This window comes from Gymnoscopelus braueri (assembly GCF_963280865.1).
Source record: "Gymnoscopelus braueri genome assembly, chromosome: 4".
In the NCBI taxonomy this organism is placed as follows: Eukaryota; Metazoa; Chordata; class Actinopteri; order Myctophiformes; family Myctophidae; genus Gymnoscopelus; species Gymnoscopelus braueri.
In genome coordinates, this window is record NC_137605.1 from 2837561 (window position 1) to 2857353 (window position 19793).

Genomic DNA, 19793 nt, shown 5'->3' on the forward strand with positions numbered 1-19793 from the left:
ATTGATATCCTCATTGGGGAATCTTAGATCGCTTCATATAAGAACTGTGTTCCAAAAATAAACACACCACCCTGGCGTTTGACTCATATGGATATGAAGCATCGACTGAAGGTGTAAATGTACACATTTACCCAAAGAGTAACACAATATAAACACTAGAAACGAGTCAAACAACCCAAAGACTACATTTCCCATGAACGCGGCTGCTGAAGGGACAGTGATATCAGACCCGGAAGTAGTAGTTCTTAAGACTTTTAAGGCAGAATTCATTCCATTTTCGCCAGAAACAGGCTGTATCAAATATGAATGAATATCATAAACGATGCAGAGCCACACCCCCTGACAAAAACGCCAGGGTGGTGTGTTTATGTTTGGAACACAGTTCTTATATGACTTGATCTAAGATTCCCAAATGAGGATATCAACACAAAAAATTAAGCCACGAACCTGCGGACAGCGCCCTCTAGTGGCAGTGACGTTAGGACTTCAGTGCTTTATAAGAGCTGGAGAGACGGACCCCTGTTCCTGAACAAACACTCTATAACAGTGGGTTTCAACCTTTTTCGCGTCAAGGACCCCCACATTGACACATAATAGCCCATGCAGGGACCCGCATTTGAAAAGATATGCCAGGTACTCAACCACTTTGAGTCCATTTGGTTCCATTTGTACACTCTCAGAGTTACAGACACATGAGGGTCAATTTGATTTCTAACTATTAATTTGGCTGGGGACCCCCTGGAACCCCCTCAAGGACCACTGGTGGTCCCCGGACCACTGGTTGAGAACCACTGCTCTATAACAATGATTAATTTCAGAATATATTTTAACAAACAAATACCCTTACACCACCTGACAAGTAGGGCGGCAGTGGCTCAGGGGTGGAGTGGCCGGGTAGAGTGAACTGGAAAACCGCAAGGTTCCCAGTTCGATCCCGGGCTGGGGGGCTACCCTAGAGTTACTGTCAAAGTGTCCTTGAGCAAGACACTGAACCCCTATACTCCCGATGAGCAGGTTGGTGCCTTGCTGGTGAATGTGAAGTATCCTTGTAGGAAAAACAATGGAAGTCCTGCTGCACTGTCTTCACTTACTCACCGACCGACGTGAAAAGTGGCGTTCTTTTTTTCCATAGATTCCCCTGTCGTCATTTTTTAAACCCCCTCCGTTGTCATAATGGGAGCGCGTTAACCTGGCAACACGAGTTGCCAGGTTCTGGAAAGAAACAAGCATCCAGTGTTAAATCGTTCGCCATTAACGGTGGCCTCGCAGGAATTTTCAACGCATGTTTGACTATCATGAGACTCCACAATGACTAGCAGTAGAGAAAAATACAACTTTGCGTCGGTTATAATAGACGAATCTCCCTAACCCACGCGCTCCCATTATGACAACGGAGGGGGTTTAAAAAATGACGACAGGGGAATCTATGGAAAAAAAGAACGCCACTTTTCACGTCGGTCGGTGAGTAACGAGACATCAAAGACAACACTTAATTTGTCCGGTATTCTCCTTTAACCTCACTCCGTCAAATGGAAGAAGCTTGCGACACACATTTTGTTTCACAGCGTAAATGCAAATGAGATTTCCGGAGGGAGGGGGGTTTACCAGGCTAGCACCACCTCACACTAAGTACAAACTTAGCCTAGTTATAGATTAACCCATTCAATCCAGGGACGCATCTCTGTCATTTTAGATTTATTTGGCTATTCAAAAATAGCAGATCTACAAGCTCATAGCGCGGCACTTGTAGATCTGCTATTTTTGAAAAATCGTGAAAATGTGTGCAAAACTTTGAATATATATAGGCCTATATAACTCAAAGCTTTGCTTCTGGTGGTCCCTGGAACAAAAATGTTACAAATGTTTTTTTTTTTAATGGTATAAATATATATTTTAAGATTTTCACACATTTTCACGATTTTCTAAAAATAGTCGATCTGCTATTTTTGAACAGCCAAAATAAATCTAAAAATGACACGGATACTTTCCTGGTCTAAATGTTTTTTTTTAAAGCCGTTTAAGCTATAACTAGGCTAAGTTTGAACTTAGTGTGAGGTGGTGCTACTGGCTCCAGGGCCGGTTTGAGCCTGCTGCACTAGGGTGGACAGGAAGACATTATACTGTAGGTGGGCAACTATAAATCAACTAATTATCTATCTAGTATCGTATCAGTTTATCGATCTAGCTATCTATGAAACAGCGCTTAATATATGCATTGGTAGGTCCACTTAGCGGCAGGTATAAGCATCATTAGACATAAGGTGCAAGAACAAAAAAACACTGCAGTTATTGTACAAAATATACCCGTGAAATCATATCGAACATTAGTTTTTCGTTTGATTGAAATTTCACAAGTTTTCAAATGTATAAATTGTATAAAAATCTTTTGAAAATAGCAGATCTACAAGCTCACAACGCGCGACGCATTGTGAGCTTATAGATCGGCTATCTTCAAATGGCCAAAATGTATAATAGGGCTGAAGTGGGTAATGTATGTTTTTGTAATAATAATCAAAATCAAAGTAACTAGCAACTAAAGTTTTCAAATAATTGTAGTGGAGTAAAAGTACAATATTTGCCTGAGATGTAGTGGAGTAGAAGTAAAAGTATTGGAAATACTCAAGTGAAGTAAAAAAAAAAACACCTCACAATTGTACTTAAGTACAGTACTCGAGTGAATGTACTTAGTTACTTTAATCCATTAAGACCTGGAACGCATCTGTGTCACTTTTTTATTTGAGCTAAAAAGCATTATTTTACACTTTGGGCTATTCAAAAATAGCAGATCTACAAGCTCGTAGCGCGGCACCGAGTCCTTCCTTGACATGAAAAAGCGTTTCTAGAATCAGCCTCAGGTCTTAATGGGTAGTGGTGGAAAAAGTAATTAAATGTTTTACTTAAAGGACGACTTCACCGCTTTTCAACCTATCTTCATATGATTGGTCCTCACTAATACTCATGATAAAATGGTACCATTTTTTTCTACTCGGTCTGTGTCTCAGAGGAGGGCTGTGGACAGTTCAGAGTCCCGTCTACCAGTGACATCATCGATGGGGAATCCAAGCTAGTAGAAACTGCAGGCTTTCTATTCCTGGAAAGTTGCAATAAAAGAAGCCATTGCTCTCGTGTTAATAAAAATCTAAATAAAAAAAGTGAAATCTTGTTGGAAAAAAAAATCCTGCCTAACGATGATGTCACTGGTAGACGGTTTCTGGACTGTCCACAGTCCTCCTATGAGACAGACTGAGTAGAAAAAAATGGTACCATTTTATCATGAGTATTAGTGAGGAGTGGACCAATTATATGCAGATAGGTTGAAAAGCGGTGAAAGTCGTCCTTTAAGTAAAAGTATCAATACTGCAATGTAGAAGTACTCTGTGACAAATAAAAGTTCGGAATTAAAAATGTACTTGAGTAAAAGTACAAAAGTATTGGTATCAAAATGTACTTAAAGTACCAAAAGTAAAAGTACTAAAATGTTTGAAAATAGCCGATCTACAAGCTCACAACGCGTCGCGATGATAATTGATAAGACCACGAGGCAGATGAGTTCCTGTGCATCTCCGTGAGGAGAGCCTTTTATTTTGACATGACAGGGTTGAGGAGAGCCTTTTATTTTGACATGACAGGGTTGAGGAGAGCCTTTTATTTTGACATGACAGGGTTGCAGTGTTCAGACAGGGAGGAGGAGGGGGAGGAGGGGGGAGGAAAAAAACTATCCAATCAGTGAATAAGAACACTTGTTATGTTATACAGTTTCCTTACAGGCCTCTGTGGCGTCAACAAACAAACCTTTAAGACATGAGATAATTACAACACATACAACAAAAAGAAAAACCGAGACGCTAACAAAAGTTTTAACCGGTTACATCCGGGAACGCATCAGTGTCATTTTTAAGATTTATTTGGCTATTCAAAAATAGCAGATCTACAAGCACAAATCTACAAGCTTGTAGATCTGCTAATTTTTTTTTAAATCGCGAGAATTTGTGCAAATCTTTGAATACATATTTTTCAAAGTGAACATTTGTAAACATCTTTGTTCCAGGGAGCACCCAGAAGCAAGGATTAAAGTTACAAATGTTTGCTTTAAAAAAAAAAAGATTTTTCAGAAATCACGACATGATCTACAAAAGTTCATAGCACGATTTTTAGCAGATCTACAAGCTTTTAGCAGATATACAAGCTCATATGAGCTTGTTTATCTGCTATTTTTTAATGGCCAAAGAAATCTAAACGATGGCACAGATGCATTCCCGATCATAAAAAGGCTAAGAGAACGATCCTAGATCTGTAGGTCCATGATAAGCCCAACATCCTTTCATTAGTATTTTTCTGCTGTGATTCTGAAGCGTCAAAACAAAACAAAAAAAAGGCTGATCAACGTTTTGATCACGTGATCATTATTTTGGGAAACTTAATTTAGATTATTAACTCAATCAAAATATCATATCATGTAAAAAAAATACACCACCATTATGAACCAGAAGCTATATTTATAATACAACACGTGTTTTTAAACAGGCTTCAATCTAGGAGGCATTCCAGCTCAGTATCACTACATGGTATTTAAAACTAGTAGCTTTAAAAAATAGCAACTTAAAGCCCTATAGACCATATTCACACGGCGGCCATTTTGGAATTTAACATTGAAAGTGCCACCCCGTTGCCGAATATGGTCTATTCATGCTTCCGTCGCACACCGAGAACATCAGATCTACAAGATCACAAGGACGCGACGCCTTGTGATCTTGTAGGTCTGCTATTCTCGCGAGAAAGCATAAATTAGGCGTAAGCGGGCGGCGTACTTCATAACAAAGAGGTTCTTTCTCTGAGGGCAAAGTTATTTGATACTCGACGTGATTTCGGTTTGAGAGTTTACAGTTCTATAAGTCGAGATCCCGCCCCTTTCAGAATGGAATAATATGAATTTCTAACCAATCGCACCGTTTGTCTCATCTGTGGCGATTTCGGCCAGTTAGAAAAATATGGGGAAAAAGGAAACTTTTTGTTTCCTCCGTGATCGGGGTCGTTTTGTTCTTTTTACGAACATCGTTTCCGCAAGAAGTACGCCGGCCGTTTTTACACAATCTGCTTTGGGGAGGGGAAAAAAAGAATTGTTTTGGGGGAAAAAATGCACACATTTAATGACAGAATAAGTTTATCAATGTAAAAGTCTTATCACACACATCGTCACACATTAACTTCTAAAATAAATTGAGAAGGAATTAATCAGTTTTTTTTTAATACAAACATAATGTCGATTACGACAAAGGTATATAACAGCTGGGGGGGGGGGGGGGTGGCGGGGGGGTTTAGCGACTTTTGGTTAGTCAGTCAATTTGTTGATGATGTGTCTGTTATTTTTTTTTGCACAACATCTGAATAATAAACAGCCCAGAACCACAAAAAAATAGGCAAAGCTGTGCAGTTATTAATAATAAAACATACTCTAACTCGTAATCAAAAAAATCTTGCTAAAATGCCATGTTTCATTCTCAAAAAAATAAAAAGGAGAAATGATAAAAAGGTTCCAAACTCATCAAAACCCTACTTTAAAAAAATAAAAAATAAAATAAAATAAAATAAAAACAGATCCCTGACTAAAATTTTCAAATCATACATGTTTCTCAACATCTGGTCCGGGGCCCACCAGCGGTCCAAATGGACCCTTCACACGGCGGCTCTGTAACTCTTGAGTGTACAAAATGGAACCAATTTGTACTCACTCAGAGTTACAGACCGGTTAACCCCTTAAAGACCTGGAACGCATCTGTGTCACTTTAGATTTCTTGGGCTATTCAAAAATAGCAGATCTACAAGCTCATAGCGCGGCACCCACGCTATGAGCTTGTAGATCTGCTATTTTTGAAAAATATTGAATTTTTTCTTTTTTTTTAGATTTTTTTCAAAAAAACGTTAGGATTTAGAAAACATTTTTAAGAATGGCCTCAGGTCTTAAAGGGTTAAGGGTGTATTTGGGACCCCGTTGGGTGGGTGGGTGGTCCGTCCGACATTGAGAACCGGGCGTTCCGGACCTAAAAATTAAAAAAAAAAAAAAAAAAAACGAAAAGAGAAGAAAAAAAACAACCAAACGCTAAACGTGTGAATTATCTCTTGACGTTTTGGCTGTCGTCGTCGGCCGCCTGGTTCTCCATCTCGGGATGGCTGCTCAGCTGGTGCGCCTTCAGGGTGCGCTCGCGGCCGAAGCTCTTGCCGCAGGCGGGGCAGGGGAAGCGGCCGGCGGTGTGCGCCCGCGCCTTGTGCGCCTCCAGCTGCTCCGGGCGGAGGAAGCTCTCCTCGCACTCCTCGCAGGGGTGGGGCTTCCTGGGGGGCGGGTGCTTCTCCTTCTTGTGGGCGCGGAGCTGCGCGGCGCCGGCGCAGCCCTGCTTGCACTCGGGACAGTGGATCAGGCGGGGGGGGACCGCGGCCGCCTTGCCGGCCTTCTTGCTCTCCGCCGGCGCCGCCGGCGGTGCCGAGGCCTCGCCGTCCTCCTCTTCCTCCTCCTCCTCCTCCTCGTCATCGTTCTCGGGGGCGTCCTTGTCGGAGGAGGAAGTCGCCGCTGCCGCCGCCTTTAGAAGGAAGGTCAAAGGTTATCATAGTTCTGAATCCAAACAGTTTTTTCTGTTTGCTATGTATGGTCTGCTGTCGGCCAGGAACCTCTTCTCTCCATATGTCTAGATGTCTGTTTACTAATGTATTCTAAATCATAACAGTTATGTTGCTATAATATCAGTGGTGCAATGGCAATGTCAAGGACCCCCAAAATGATATGTATTTGGCCGCGGACCCCCATCTCAAAATATGTTGTTCCGGGGACCCCCAGAAGCACAGGTCGAAGTTTAAAATGTTCGCTTTAAAACACACATATATATATATATATATATATATATATATATATATATATATATATATATATATATATATATATATATATATATATATATATATATATATATATATATATATATATATATATATATATATATATATATAATATTTGCACAAATGTTCATGATTTTTCAAAAATAGCAGATCTACAAGCTCATAGAGCGGCACTCGGTGCCGTGCTATGGGCTTGTATATCTATTTTTGAATAGCCAAAGAAATCTAAAATGACATAGATGCGTTCCCGGTCTTAAAGGGATAGTTCACCCCCTATGGTTTAGTCGCCCCATGGAGACTTGAATTCATGTAGATTTTTTTAGTTTTTGTCTCATTCCTAAGACAATAATTTGATGACCAGCGGACGAACGGCCTTTTGGCGTGTAGTAGAAGCGCAAGGGCGTGGGGGGGGGGGGGGGGGCGGGTGGGGAGAGAGTCAGTCACTGAGGTCAAAGCACAGACTACCGTGTTGTTGACAGACAACGGATTCACGCTTATGAGAAACAACACAAATAAAACCTGGTGAAACAGTTGTGTGCATTAGAGCAAGATGAGGATAAAGGAAACATTCAGTCTAAATGTACAGTTTTCTGATTAACAACCACTGTGCCAGATAATCACCAAGAGAGTAAAAAAAAGAAAAAAACGTTTCAGTCATTCAGTCCGACGTCACTGTAGCCTATAGGAGCCTTTTCATAAACTATATTTGTATTAGGCTGTCCTGAAAGTTTATAATATTTAGAGAAATGTAAAGTTTCAAATTCAAAAGTAGTAGTAGTTGTGAATTACTGGACATTTAGACTGAATGTTTCCTTTACCCTCATCTTGCTCTAATGCACGCAACTGTTTCACCAGGTTTTATTTGTGTTGTTTCTCATAAGCGTGAATCCGTTGTCTGTCAACAACACAGTAGTCTGTGCCTTGACCTCAGTGACTGACTCTCTGCCCCCTTGCGCTTCAACTACACGCCAAAAGGCCGTTCGCGACCAAATTATTGTCTTAGGAATGAGACAAAAACTACAAAATATCCATGAATTCAAGTCTCCATGGGGTGACTGATCAATAGGGGAAAAAAAGTCATTTTGGGGGTGAACTATTCCTTTAATGAGTAAAAACACAAAAAGCTTAATGATAAATGCAGAACTATAATAACCTTAGCAGGACGGCCACGCTTAGCTCCGCCTCCTTTCCCCTTGGCCTCGGCGGTCGCCGCCCCTGAGTCGGCCGCCTCTTCGCTCGTCTCGCCTTCCTTCTTTTTCCGCCTGGGCTTCTTCTCGGGGGCGACCGACGCGTCCTCCGTCTGTTTGGGGGGCCGCCCACGCTTCCTGGAGGTAGAGGGGGTGCAACCGTTACACCCAATCAATCCATTTAACTCATTAAGACCTGAGGCCATTCTTAAAAATGGTTTCTAAATCCAATTTTTTTTTTTTTTAATAAATAAATAAAAATAAAGTCAATATTTTTCAAAAATAGCAGATCTACAAGCTCATAGCGCGGCACCGCCAAAGAAATCTAAAGCGACACAGATGCGTTTCCAAGTCTTAATGGGTTAATTGATAAATAAAATTAGCGATTTAACAATCAATCCTTATTTTGGTTAAGTTGTTAGAAGTGAAAAGTAACATGGAAATGATTATGTAAAAAAAGGCCTACTCATGCTCAGCATAGATACTGACCCTGAGCTTGTAGATCTGCTATTTTTTTTTTGAAAAATCATGAAAATTTGTGCAAATCTTTGAATATATATATATATTTTTTACGCGAACATTTTTTACTCAAATCTTTGCCAAAAGCCAAAAATTACATGTATTTGGCCACGGACCCCCATCTCAAAATATGTTGTTCCAGGGACCCCCAGAAGCAAAGATTTGAGTAAAAAATGTTCGCTATAAAAATATATATACATTTTCAAACATTTGCAAAAAAAAAATCACAATAAAAAAAAAATAGCAGATGTACAAGCTCATAGCGCAGCACCCGGTCCCACGCTATGAGCTCGTAGATCTGCTATTTCTGAATGGTTAAAGTATAAAATATTGCCCTGGGCAAATCATTGGAAAACATTTGAATATATTTTCTATAGAATAATCACCCAGACAGTGACGCTAGTTCTGAAGGCCTTTACCTGACGGCGTTGCCGTTGCACGTCTCTCCGGCGGCGTACTTCTCCTGGTGCTCCAGCAGCTGGGACTCCTCCTCGAAGCCCTGGCCGCACTTGCTGCATCGGTGGGTCTTGGCGGGGTTGTCCGGGTCCTGGTCCTGGGCCGCGTCGGGGGCGTCGGGGCGGGGGTGCTGCGCCAGGCGGTGCGTACGCAGCAGGCCGTGGCTCCGGAACGTCTGGTTACAGTCCTTACACAGGAAGTGTCTCTCTGGACACACCTGCCTTCTGTGGGTCGTCAGCTGACGGGGACAAAAAAATATATATGTAAATACAATGGAAATGGTATGAATGATTATTTATAATCAGTATCAGTATTTTCAAAATGTTAAACCACTGTTTATTGCAAGTAGTAATGTAATGATAATTTAACATGAATATTTAAAAAATGTGAAAAACATTTCATGGATTTGTTTTCTTTAACCCATTAAAACCTGAGGCGATTCTTTAAAAAATCTAAATCTCAACAGTTTTTTGAAAAAAATCTGGAAAATATTTTTTCAATATTTTTCAAAAATAGCAGATCTACAAGCTCGTAGCTATTTTTGAATAGCCCAAAGAAATCTTAAAATGAGACGCAGATGCGTCCCCGGTCTTAATGGGTTAAACCTTAGAAAGAAGAGTTTTGACAGTGAACCCATTTAGACACGAGGGCCCATTCTAAAAACGCCTTGTAAAGGTTCCCTGAAAAGCTTAAAATCTTTATTCAAAAAGAAAGATAATAAATATATATATCCCCTTATCCCCCCCCTTTCCCCCCTCTACTCCAAATCTCTTCGCCCGAAAGTATACAATCTACAAGCTCACGTCGTCTTGCAGTGCGACACGTTGTGAGCTTGGGCTTTATGTGGTTAAAAAACAAAGTTACATTTGAAGTTTGAGATATTTGACAGCAACACATATTTCTATCAGTGTTGATTTCCTCGACTAAAAAAAAAAACGAAAAATGTTGGTCGACTACCTTAATTCACTGACGAAAACTAAATAGAAACTAAATCAAAACTAAGCTATGATGACTAAAACTAAGACTAAATATATTGACAATTTCATCAACAAATACAAACTAGACTAAAATGTTAGTGAGGGTCTAGTGGAGAAGAGATCCAGTAGAACTAAAAGACAAGTCATTTTATGTTTGGTTGCGCTCTGAAAATAGCAGATCTACAAGCTCACAACGTGTCGCAGCGCAACACTGTGATCTTGTAGATCTGCTATTTTCAGCATGCAAACAAGCGTAAAATCAGCCATTACGACACCATCAAGGCACCGCCAACATACATTATAGTCGACTAAATCAACTGCAGGTTTAGTCGACTATAGTCGTATGATATTTAGTCGACTAAAACTAGACAAAAACTTAAACATTTCAGATGACTAAAATATGACTAAAACTAAATGAATGAATGAATTTTATTTGTTTAGCACTTTTCCAAACATAGTGCTTTACATACAAGTCAAAAACAGCAAACATCAGCAGGACCCATTTATTTGAATTTTCAAACCCATTTGAATTTTATAACCCATTGATACCTGGAACGCTTCTGTGTCACTTTAGATGCCTTTGGCTATTCAAAAATAGCAGATCTACAAGCTCGTAGCACGGCACCGAGTGCCGCGCTATGAGCTTGTATATCTGCTATTTTTGAAAAATCGTGAAAAAATATTTTTTATATTTTTTTCAAAAAACTGTTAGGATTTCGATTTTTTTAAAAGAATCGCCTCAGGTCTTAACACATTGACTGCCAATCACGTAGATCTACGCGAACCTCCGTAAAGCCGCCACGTGCCAATCGCGTAGATCTACTTTTTTTTTCTTCCAATTTCACCCAAAGGCCAAGGAGATATGATTAGTTGAAGATCTAGACTCCTATCCACTTCCTTGTTAACTTAAAACTTAAAAATGCTGTATTTCGGCTCCTGAGTACTTTTTTTTTTCCAATGAAAAACTCTGGCACTGGCTAAAAAAATATGAAAATAATTCTGGCAGTTAATGTGTTAATGGGTTAAAAGAATATATGAGTGAAACTAAATCCATCAGCGGGCCGGGTACCTCAGAGAAGATGCGGAAGCTCTCGTTGCAGTAGACACATTTGAAGGGCTTGTCCTCTTTGCTGTGTGTGGGCTGGTGGGCCGTCAACTCCTCTGACGACGGGAAGCTGCGGTCGCACACGTAGCAGGTGAACAGTGTGTTCCCCTGAGGAAGAGGAAGACACAGACACATATAAACAAGCTGCAGGTGAACAGTGTGTTCCCCTGAGGAAGAGGACACAGACACATATAAACAAGCTGCATGTGAACAGTGTGTTCCCCTGAGGAAGAGGAGGACACAGACACATATAAACAAGCTGCAGGTGAACAGTGTGTTCCCCTGAGGAAGAGGAAGACACAGACACATATAAACAAGCTGCATGTGAACAGTGTTCCCCTGAGGAAGAGGACACAGACACATATAAACAAGCTGCAGGTGAACAGTGTTCCCCTGAGGAAGAGGACACAGACACATATAAACAAGCTGCAGGTGAACAGTGTTCCCCTGAGGAAGAGGACACAGACACAAGATCTGTTCAGGTCAATCTGAACGTCACATTAGAAGGAGGTCTGAGTATCACAGCTAAATGCATTCATTATTTTGTGTCATATAACCCAGTGGTTTTCAACCTTTTTCATGCCAAGGACCCCTAAATTGATATACGTTTGGCCGCGGACCCCCATTTGAAAATGTTTTGTGCCAGGGACCCCCAGAAGCAAAGATATCAGTTAATTTTCGCTTTAAAAAATATAAATATTCAAAGATATGCACACTTTTTTCAAAAATAGCAGATCTACAAGCCCATAACGCGGCACTCTGTGCTATGCCATGAGCTTGTATATCTGCTATTTTTGAATAGCCAAAGCTAAGCGGTTAAAAATGGTTGTGACGCTATGTTAACTACTTTTGCTGGGGACCCCCTGGTGCTCCCTCAAGGACCACTGGTGGTCCTTGAGGGATGGCTGAAGTGTGGTGAAGCCTCCTTCCTACCTGTTGAAGCTGTTGTTTGTACTCTTCCCGGTGGCTCTTCTTCATGTGTCTCTCCTTGGCTTTGGCGTTGCAGAACGTTATGAAACACTGGAAGCACTGAAGGTTCTCATGTTGGTCTGAGGAGAAGAAGAAGACACAGAACGTTATGAAACACTGGAAGCACTGAAGGTTCTCATGTTGGTCTGAGGAGAAGAAGAAGACACAGAACGTTATGAAACACTGGAAGCACTGAAGGTTCTCATGTTGGTCTGAGGAGAAGAAGAAGACACAGAACGTTATGAAACACTGGAAACACTGAAGGTTCTCATGTTGGTCTGAGGAGAAGAAGAAGACACAGAACGTTATGAAACACTGAAGGTTCTCATGTTGGTCTGAGGAGAAGAAGAAGACACAGAACGTTATGAAACACTGAAGGTTCTCATGTTGGTCTGAGGAGAAGAAGAAGACACAGAACGTTATGAAACACTGAAGGTTCTCATGTTGGTCTGAGGAGGAGGAGAAGACACAGAACGTTATGAAACACTGAAGGTTCTCATGTTGGTATGAGGAGGAGAAGAAGACACAGAACGTTATGAAACACTGAAGGTTCTCATGTTGGTCTGAGGAGAAGAAGACACAGAACGTTATGAAACACTGAAGGTTCTCATGTTGGTCTGAGGAGGAGAAGAAGACACAGAACGTTATGAAACACTGAAGGTTCTCATGTTGGTCTGAGGAGAAGAAGAAGACACAGAACGTTATGAAGCACTGAAGGTTCTCATGTTGGTCTGAGGAGAAGAAGACACAGAACGTTATGAAACACTGAAGGTTCTCATGTTGGTCTGAGGAGAAGAAGAAGACACAGAACGTTATGAAACACTGAAGGTTCTCATGTTGGTCTGAGGAGGAGAAGAAGACACAGAACGTTATGAAACACTGAAGGTTCTCATGTTGGTCTGAGGAGGAGAAGAAGACACAGAACGTTATGAAACACTGAAGGTTCTCATGTTGGTCTGAGGAGGAGAAGAAGACACAGAACGTTATGAAACACTGAAGGTTCTCATGTTGGTCTGAGGAGAAGAAGAAGACACAGAACGTTATGAAACACTGAAGGTTCTCATGTTGGTCTGAGGAGGAGAAGAAGACACAGAACGTTATGAAACACTGAAGGTTCTCATGTTGGTCTGAGGAGGAGAAGAAGACACAGAACGTTATGAAACACTGAAGGTTCTCATTGGTCTGAGGAGAAGAAGAAGACACAGAACGTTATGAAACACTGAAGGTTCTCATGTTGGTCTGAGGAGAAGAAGAAGACACAGAACGTTATGAAACACTGAAGGTTCTCATGTTGGTCTGAGGAGGAGAAGAAGACACAGAACGTTATGAAACACTGAAGGTTCTCATGTTGGTCTGAGGAGAACAAAAACCAGAGAACAAAACACATTTCATGACGAGATCAACAAATCTTAACTCATAAAAAAATAATTATCATTTGAACACCATGGCAGTGTAACACTAGAGCAGGGCTACTCAACTTAAGATGGCTCAGGGGCCACTCAGCAAAATACCAAAAGTCCAAGGGGCCGCCATAAAAATGACGGTCCTATTTTGGATTTTTCGATTTTGTAACGCACCAGAAAATGTACATTTTTTTTCTTATTCTTTTCACTGTACCAGTTTATTTTGTGTTGTGTGTATGTCCAGTGGCAGACACCTATCCTGGGCGCGCGGCAAAGCCGCGCGGCCGGAAAAATTTGGGGGTCAAACCCCCCCAAAAACCCGAAATGCATAGAAAACTATGCTTTATACCTGTAACAATTGACGCACCTGTATGTATGTCTGTCTGTTTGTTTTTGAAAAATGTTTTAGCAACCCATATATTTGAACGGAAATGTATATTTTTATCCTGTGCTTTTTTTTTTTTTGACCATGAGGGGGCCGCCAAGACGCTGCGATCGGGCCGCATGCGGCCCGCGGGTTGAGTAGCGCTGCACTAGAGATTCGAACCCAGCTGTGTGTGTGTGTGCGTGTGCGTGTGCGTGTGCGTGTGCGTGTGTGTGTGTGCGCGTGTGCGTGCGTGCGTGCGGGAAACCAAACATCTACTGCTAATGGGAGAGGGAATCCCCCCTGGCTATGGGGAGAGATTAGGCTTCTGGGCTTCTAGTGATGGGTCGTTCATGATCGATTCGTTCAAAAGAACTAGTTCATTGCCGTGAACGAGCTCATTCACTTACTGAAACTGTTACGTTCACGCTAACGTTCACTCCCCCCCCCCCCCCCCCGTACACAGGACGGGAGGGAGGTCGGGCTGTATGCGCGACGTAATAATAACGCTCCTGCGATGGTGTTTTTCACTAGAAAATAGCGCTACTGAACGAGAACGAATCATTTGAACGAATCATTGCCGCGAACGTAATTGTTCGTTCACTGAAATGTTTTTTTCCCATCACTATGGGCTTCAGACTGAGCTACTCTGCTACAGTAACATTGCTATGTGTAATGTGTAAAGGGCCATTACAATGTGGAATACGTTACCAACTATGATCACTGAAGCACCACCCACAGCATGGAAAGTTATGAGAAGAAAAATACATACATGATGAGCAATAAACCTAATGTTAATGAACTGTCCTGAACAAACACACATAAGTTGATGTGTTGTGATGCTTAGGTTTTTATTTCCTTTTTTACTGACTTTTGTCTTAAAAAATATTTTATTAACCCATTAAAACTAGGAAAGTGTCCCTGCTTACTGTAAATCACTCTGGATTAAGAGATGTCTGCTAAATGCCTAAATTGTAAATTGTGCCATTTTAGATTTTTTGCGTTGGCCATTCAAAAATAGCAGATGTACGAGCTTGTATATCTGCTATTTTGGAACGTTTTTGAAAAATGTGTGAGAACTACTGATTTAGAAGGCATTTGGGGTTATTAAGACTGTTAGGTGTTTTTATTGAGTTTGTACATGTGATAAGTAGTAATAATTAGTATTGTTATGTTTGATGTGGACCCCAGGAAGAGTAGCTGGTGCTTTGGTGTCAGCTAATAACCCTTTAACACATTGACCGCCAGAGGTTAATCTCATAATGTACTCACCAGTGCCAACGTTTTATTGTTGTTTTTCGTTTTTTTCACGTCGCCATAGACCTCGTTAAAATCCTTAAGATTGAGCTGTGCACTGTTTGTAAACATCGCGGACATCTCCCTGCGTCTACCAGTCCAAACCACGTGTCAAACGGAGCCGCCATGTTGTAGTTAGAACGGTTTATGTTAAACAGTGATCAGCGAGGAGAAAAACTACAATCGAAGAAAATGGCGTTGCAGTGTGCGCTTTAGAATGGAGGCCTACCGGATCTGCAAAACGTGATCCTGAATAATTCCATTTCCGGTGGTGTTACGATGAAATGTGCCGTACTAGAAAATTGAAAAAAGTTTTTTTTTTTTCGAAAAAAAGGAAAAAGCACCACAGCCCGTAGGCTACGGGATCGGCGCTGTACAGTTGGATTTATCGGCCCGTAGGCTACGGGCCCGGCGGTGAGAGTGTTAAGACCGGGGACGCATCTGTGTCATTTTTAGATATCTTTGGGCTTGAGCTTTTAGATCTGCTATTTTTTTTTGGAATAATCGTGAAAATGTGTGCAAATCTTTGAATATATATATATTTTTAAAGCGAACATTTTAACTCAAATCTTTTCTTTTGGGGATTCTACAAATAGCTTCTAAATCCTAAAAAAAACGTATGTTGCTATAATATCAGTGGTTCTTAAACTTGTTCATGTCAAAATGATATGTATTTGGCCGCGGACCCCTCATCTCAAAACATGTTGTTCCAGGGACCCCCCAGAAGCAAAGATTTGAGTTACAAGTGTTCGCTTTAAAAGAAAATATATATTCAAAGGTTTGCACACATTTTCACGATTTTTCAAAAATAGCAGATCTACAAGCTCATAGCGCGGCACTCGGTGGCGCGCTACGAGCTTGTAGATCTGCTATTTTTGAATAGCCCAAAGACATCTAAAAATGCCACACAGATGCGTTCCCGGTTTTAACGGGATAACGGGGATCCGAATAAAGAATAGAGGCAGTACTACTCTGAATAAAGAATAGAGGCAGTACTACTCTGAATAAAGAATAGAGGCAGTACTACTCTGAATAAAGAATAGAGGCAGTACTACTCACATGGTTGAACGGGGATCCGGATAAAGAATAGAGGCAGTACTACTCTGAATAAAGAATAGAGGCAGTACTACTCACATGGTTGGACAGAGGACCCGGGGGGCTTGAAGTTGATGGTGGGGGTCTTGAAGACTGAGGCTGACTGGGCGGGGGGCACCACCACCACGGGAGGGGGGTCCGGCAGACCGCCCATCACGATCTCCTCGATGTTTAAGATGTCTGAGTCCATCCTGGCCGTGGGGACGCTCAGCAACGGTCTCTCTCTCTCTCTCTCTCTCTCTCTCTCTATTGGCACCAAAAGTCACTGTCCTGCAATGAACACAACAAATACTGAATGAATATTTATGTAACGTTTTAATGTTAAGGACCCATAATGCATAATGGTCATAATCGTTTCCATGTTCAAAGATTTTTCACACATTTTCAAATATTTTAAAAAAAAGCTGAAAAATATCTATTTCTGCTATTTTTACAAAGAAATATAAAAAAATATCAATTTCTGTGTATATTTCAGTTATTTGTCATATATCTGCTCTGTGCAATTTTTTATTACGAAGCCTGAAAGGCTGTATGTGTTCCAATGTTCAACAATGCCCAACGGCCAAACACACAATTAAATCCTTAATCGCAATTATTTGAGCGACAATTAATCGTCAACTTAAGTGTGCTATTTGTACTCTCTCTAAGAGTCCATTTGGTTAATAATTAGGGCTGTCACCATTACACATTTAGTCACGCAAATATAATTGTGTTTTTGGCCACTGAACACTGGAACTTAATTTCTGTTTGGCTTTTAGGCTTCGTAAATAAAAAAATTGCACTGTGCAGATATATGAGAAATAACTTCAATATACAAAGAAATTACTGACACTTAATAATTTTCAAAATAGCAGAAATAGCTGATCTACAAGCTTACAACGCGTCAAGAAGTGACGCGTTGTAAGCTTGTAGATCTGCTATTTCTGGAAAATGCTTGAAAATAAACATTGATGAAACATTTTTCAACGTGGATACGATTATGACGATTATGCAAAATAATGATGTATTAATTGTGACAGGCATATTTATAATCCTAAATATCAATAATTTAGCCCCTGGAGACCCTTCAAGGGCCCCACTTTGAGAATCACTGATTTATATATAGATACTGAATTCATTGCACTAAACATTATGGACTTGTCTGTGCGCCAGCTTGTTATGTTTGGCCGAATGTTACGCAAGTGATGGAGTAGTTTAATTAGTGTAGGTTAAGTTTGAATTTAGGCATTTAGCAGACACTCTTATCCAGAGTGACTTACAATAATCAAGTTTAACACATGCATCAAATGCAGAGAGACGGTGCAGTAGTGCCTCAATAAACTAGGATGTGGCAGCCAGGTAAACCTAGCAATCAATTATCATAAAACAACACGCTGTACATTGAAACTAATAGGATCCCAGGTAAACAATGAACCTGGCATCAAATAAAGTGAGTTTGTAGCTTAAAGTGATGATCATGACATGCAGGTGAAGCAGTGATACTCAAAGTCACATCACAGGTTTACCAGCGTGGTAGAAAAAGGGGGTGAAATTATTTATTTCTCACAAGTAGGTGTAATAATGGGGGGGGGTGTCTAAATTTACCTTTAAAGTCTGTGACTCTGACCAGTAGATAAATGGAACCAAATGGAATCTAACGGGTCCATTTGGTTCCATTTGAACACAGTTAAAAGTTAAAAGGGGTCGTTGAAATCTAAATGTTTTAGAACCACTGGGTAAAACAGTGATCATGTAGTTTAATTAAGTGATCAATACGTTAAATACAGATCATTTAGCTTAATAAATATTAATTAAGTGATCAATAGGTTAAATACAGATCATTTAACTTAATACACGGTTAATAAAGTGATCAATACGTTAAATACAGATCATTTAACTTAATAAAGGTTAATAATGTGATCAATAGGTTAAATACAGATCAAGTAGCTTAATAAAAGGTTAATAAAGTGATCAATAAGTTCAATACAGATCATTTAAGTTAATAAAGGTTAATAATGTGATCAATAGGTTAAATACAAATCATTTAACTTAATAAAGGTTAATAATGTGATCAATAGGTTAAATAGAGATCATTTAACTTAATAAAGGTTAATAATGTGATCAATAGGTTAAATACAAATCATTTAACTTAATAAAGGTTAATAATGTGATCAATAGGTTAAATCGAGATCATTTAACTTAACAAAAGGGTCACATATCACACTGTGACCATAAGAGTTAAAATAAAGGTGAATAAGGGTATCCTGTGGGTTAAATGGTGTGTAATAATAACATCCATGCTGTGTTTAACCCGGGTTAGTTCATCTAGCCGGGTTAAAACAAACAGACAGACAGACAGACAGTCTGTTAACAGCCATGTTAGGCCTACTGTTAGCCTGTTAGCCGCATGCTAACACCTCAAAACGCTACAGCTCCAGTCATGGCCCCACAGAGAGCCGTGGGAGGCGGACGGAGTGTTATAATGTGTAATAGATGAATAAAACACTATCAAAACAACCACAATAACCAGGTTATTACAATAACACTGTGTAGACACACCGAGACCTGTTAGCATGACGCTAGCGCGCTAAGCTAAGGCTAGCTAATGCTAGCTAATGCTAGCGGGCTAACGGCTGCTGATTCAAAAAGGAACCGGATAGTTTCTATTTAAAAACTAATAACAAACGTTATTCACATAAATATAGTTAATAACCGCACCGTGTCGCACCACAGCGTGCACAGTTCTTCCGTTAATAGTGGTGATATAACGGTAAACGTGTGTAAACAGAGTTTAGAACACTTAAGAGATAAATAAATAAACTCACCTCGAAGCTCGAAGCGATGCTTTTGAGCGGCTGACTGACCCTGGAGGAGCTGGGCGTGACGTCACAAGCTAAACCTAAACACACACTGGAAGCGCTTCGGCCGAGCTTCCGGTTCCGAAGGCTGGAGCGGATACGGAAACGGCAGGCAGCCGTTTGTGTGTGCGGCGTAAAAGACCGGATACGGTAGGCGGGCCTAAGACCGGATGTGACCACGGGGGTTGGTGATAGAAACCAAAGGCTTTCCACGGGTGCTGCTGCTGCCACGGAAAGCCTCGGGGTGACGAGAGAACGTACCCACATTTATTTATGTATTTATTATTTTTTCATTATTTTTTACTTAAAGTAAAAGTATCTTTACTTAATTAAAAATACATAAATAAATCTGAGTACTACTTTGAGCACTGTATGATTATTTTTAAAGTAATACTATGAGTTTTATTCAGTTTTATTTTGATTCATTGCAAACAGACCACTAGGGGGCGATCCCAACTTGCAGCCGATGGGTTTTGAAAACCTTATGCCCATAACACCATGCCTAACACCATACCTAACACCATACCTAACACCATACCTAACACCATACCTAACACCATACCTAACACCATGCCTAACACCATACCTAACACCATACCTAACACCATACCTAACACCATGCCTAACACCATACCTAACACCATACCTAACACCATACCTAACACCATGCCTAACACCATACCTAACACCATACCTAACA

The 19793-nt window shown here is 40.5% G+C and overlaps 1 protein-coding gene and 1 long non-coding RNA gene across 2 annotated transcripts; both read right to left on the reverse strand.

Annotated features, from left to right (window-relative positions):
• Window positions 1–3546: 3546 nt before the first annotated feature.
• LOC308084203 lies at window positions 3547–5820 on the reverse strand. The gene is made up of 2 exons (XR_013933062.1): window positions 3643–5820; window positions 3547–3576 (listed from the first exon to the last, which is right to left on the reverse strand). It is a non-coding gene; the product is annotated as an uncharacterized lncRNA (long non-coding RNA).
• A 150-nt stretch (window positions 5821–5970) lies between these two features.
• On the reverse strand, window positions 5971–19095 carry znf576.2 (zinc finger protein 576, tandem duplicate 2). The gene is made up of 7 exons (XM_080426740.1): window positions 19061–19095; window positions 16296–16526; window positions 12063–12178; window positions 11094–11237; window positions 9011–9285; window positions 8039–8210; window positions 5971–6572 (listed from the first exon to the last, which is right to left on the reverse strand). The coding sequence occupies exons 2-7, from the start codon at window positions 16444–16446 to the stop codon at window positions 6111–6113; spliced, it is 1320 nt and encodes a 439-aa protein (XP_080282866.1). The 5' UTR covers window positions 16447–16526; window positions 19061–19095; the 3' UTR covers window positions 5971–6110.
• Window positions 19096–19793: the final 698 nt, after the last annotated feature.

What these genes read in the sequence shown, in the direction of transcription:
- znf576.2 (XM_080426740.1), bottom strand. Translation starts at nt 16,446, where the DNA reads ATGGACTCAGACATCTTAAACATCGAGGAGATCGTGATGGGCGGTCTG. An exon ending in ACAAACAACAGCTTCAACAG is followed by an intron (nt 11,238 to 12,062) that starts GTAGGAAGGAGG and finishes CCTCTTCCTCAG; the next exon opens with GGGAACACACTGTTCACCTG. An exon ending in GCTTCCGCATCTTCTCTGAG is followed by an intron (nt 9,286 to 11,093) that starts GTACCCGGCCCG and finishes TGTCCCCGTCAG; the next exon opens with CTGACGACCCACAGAAGGCA.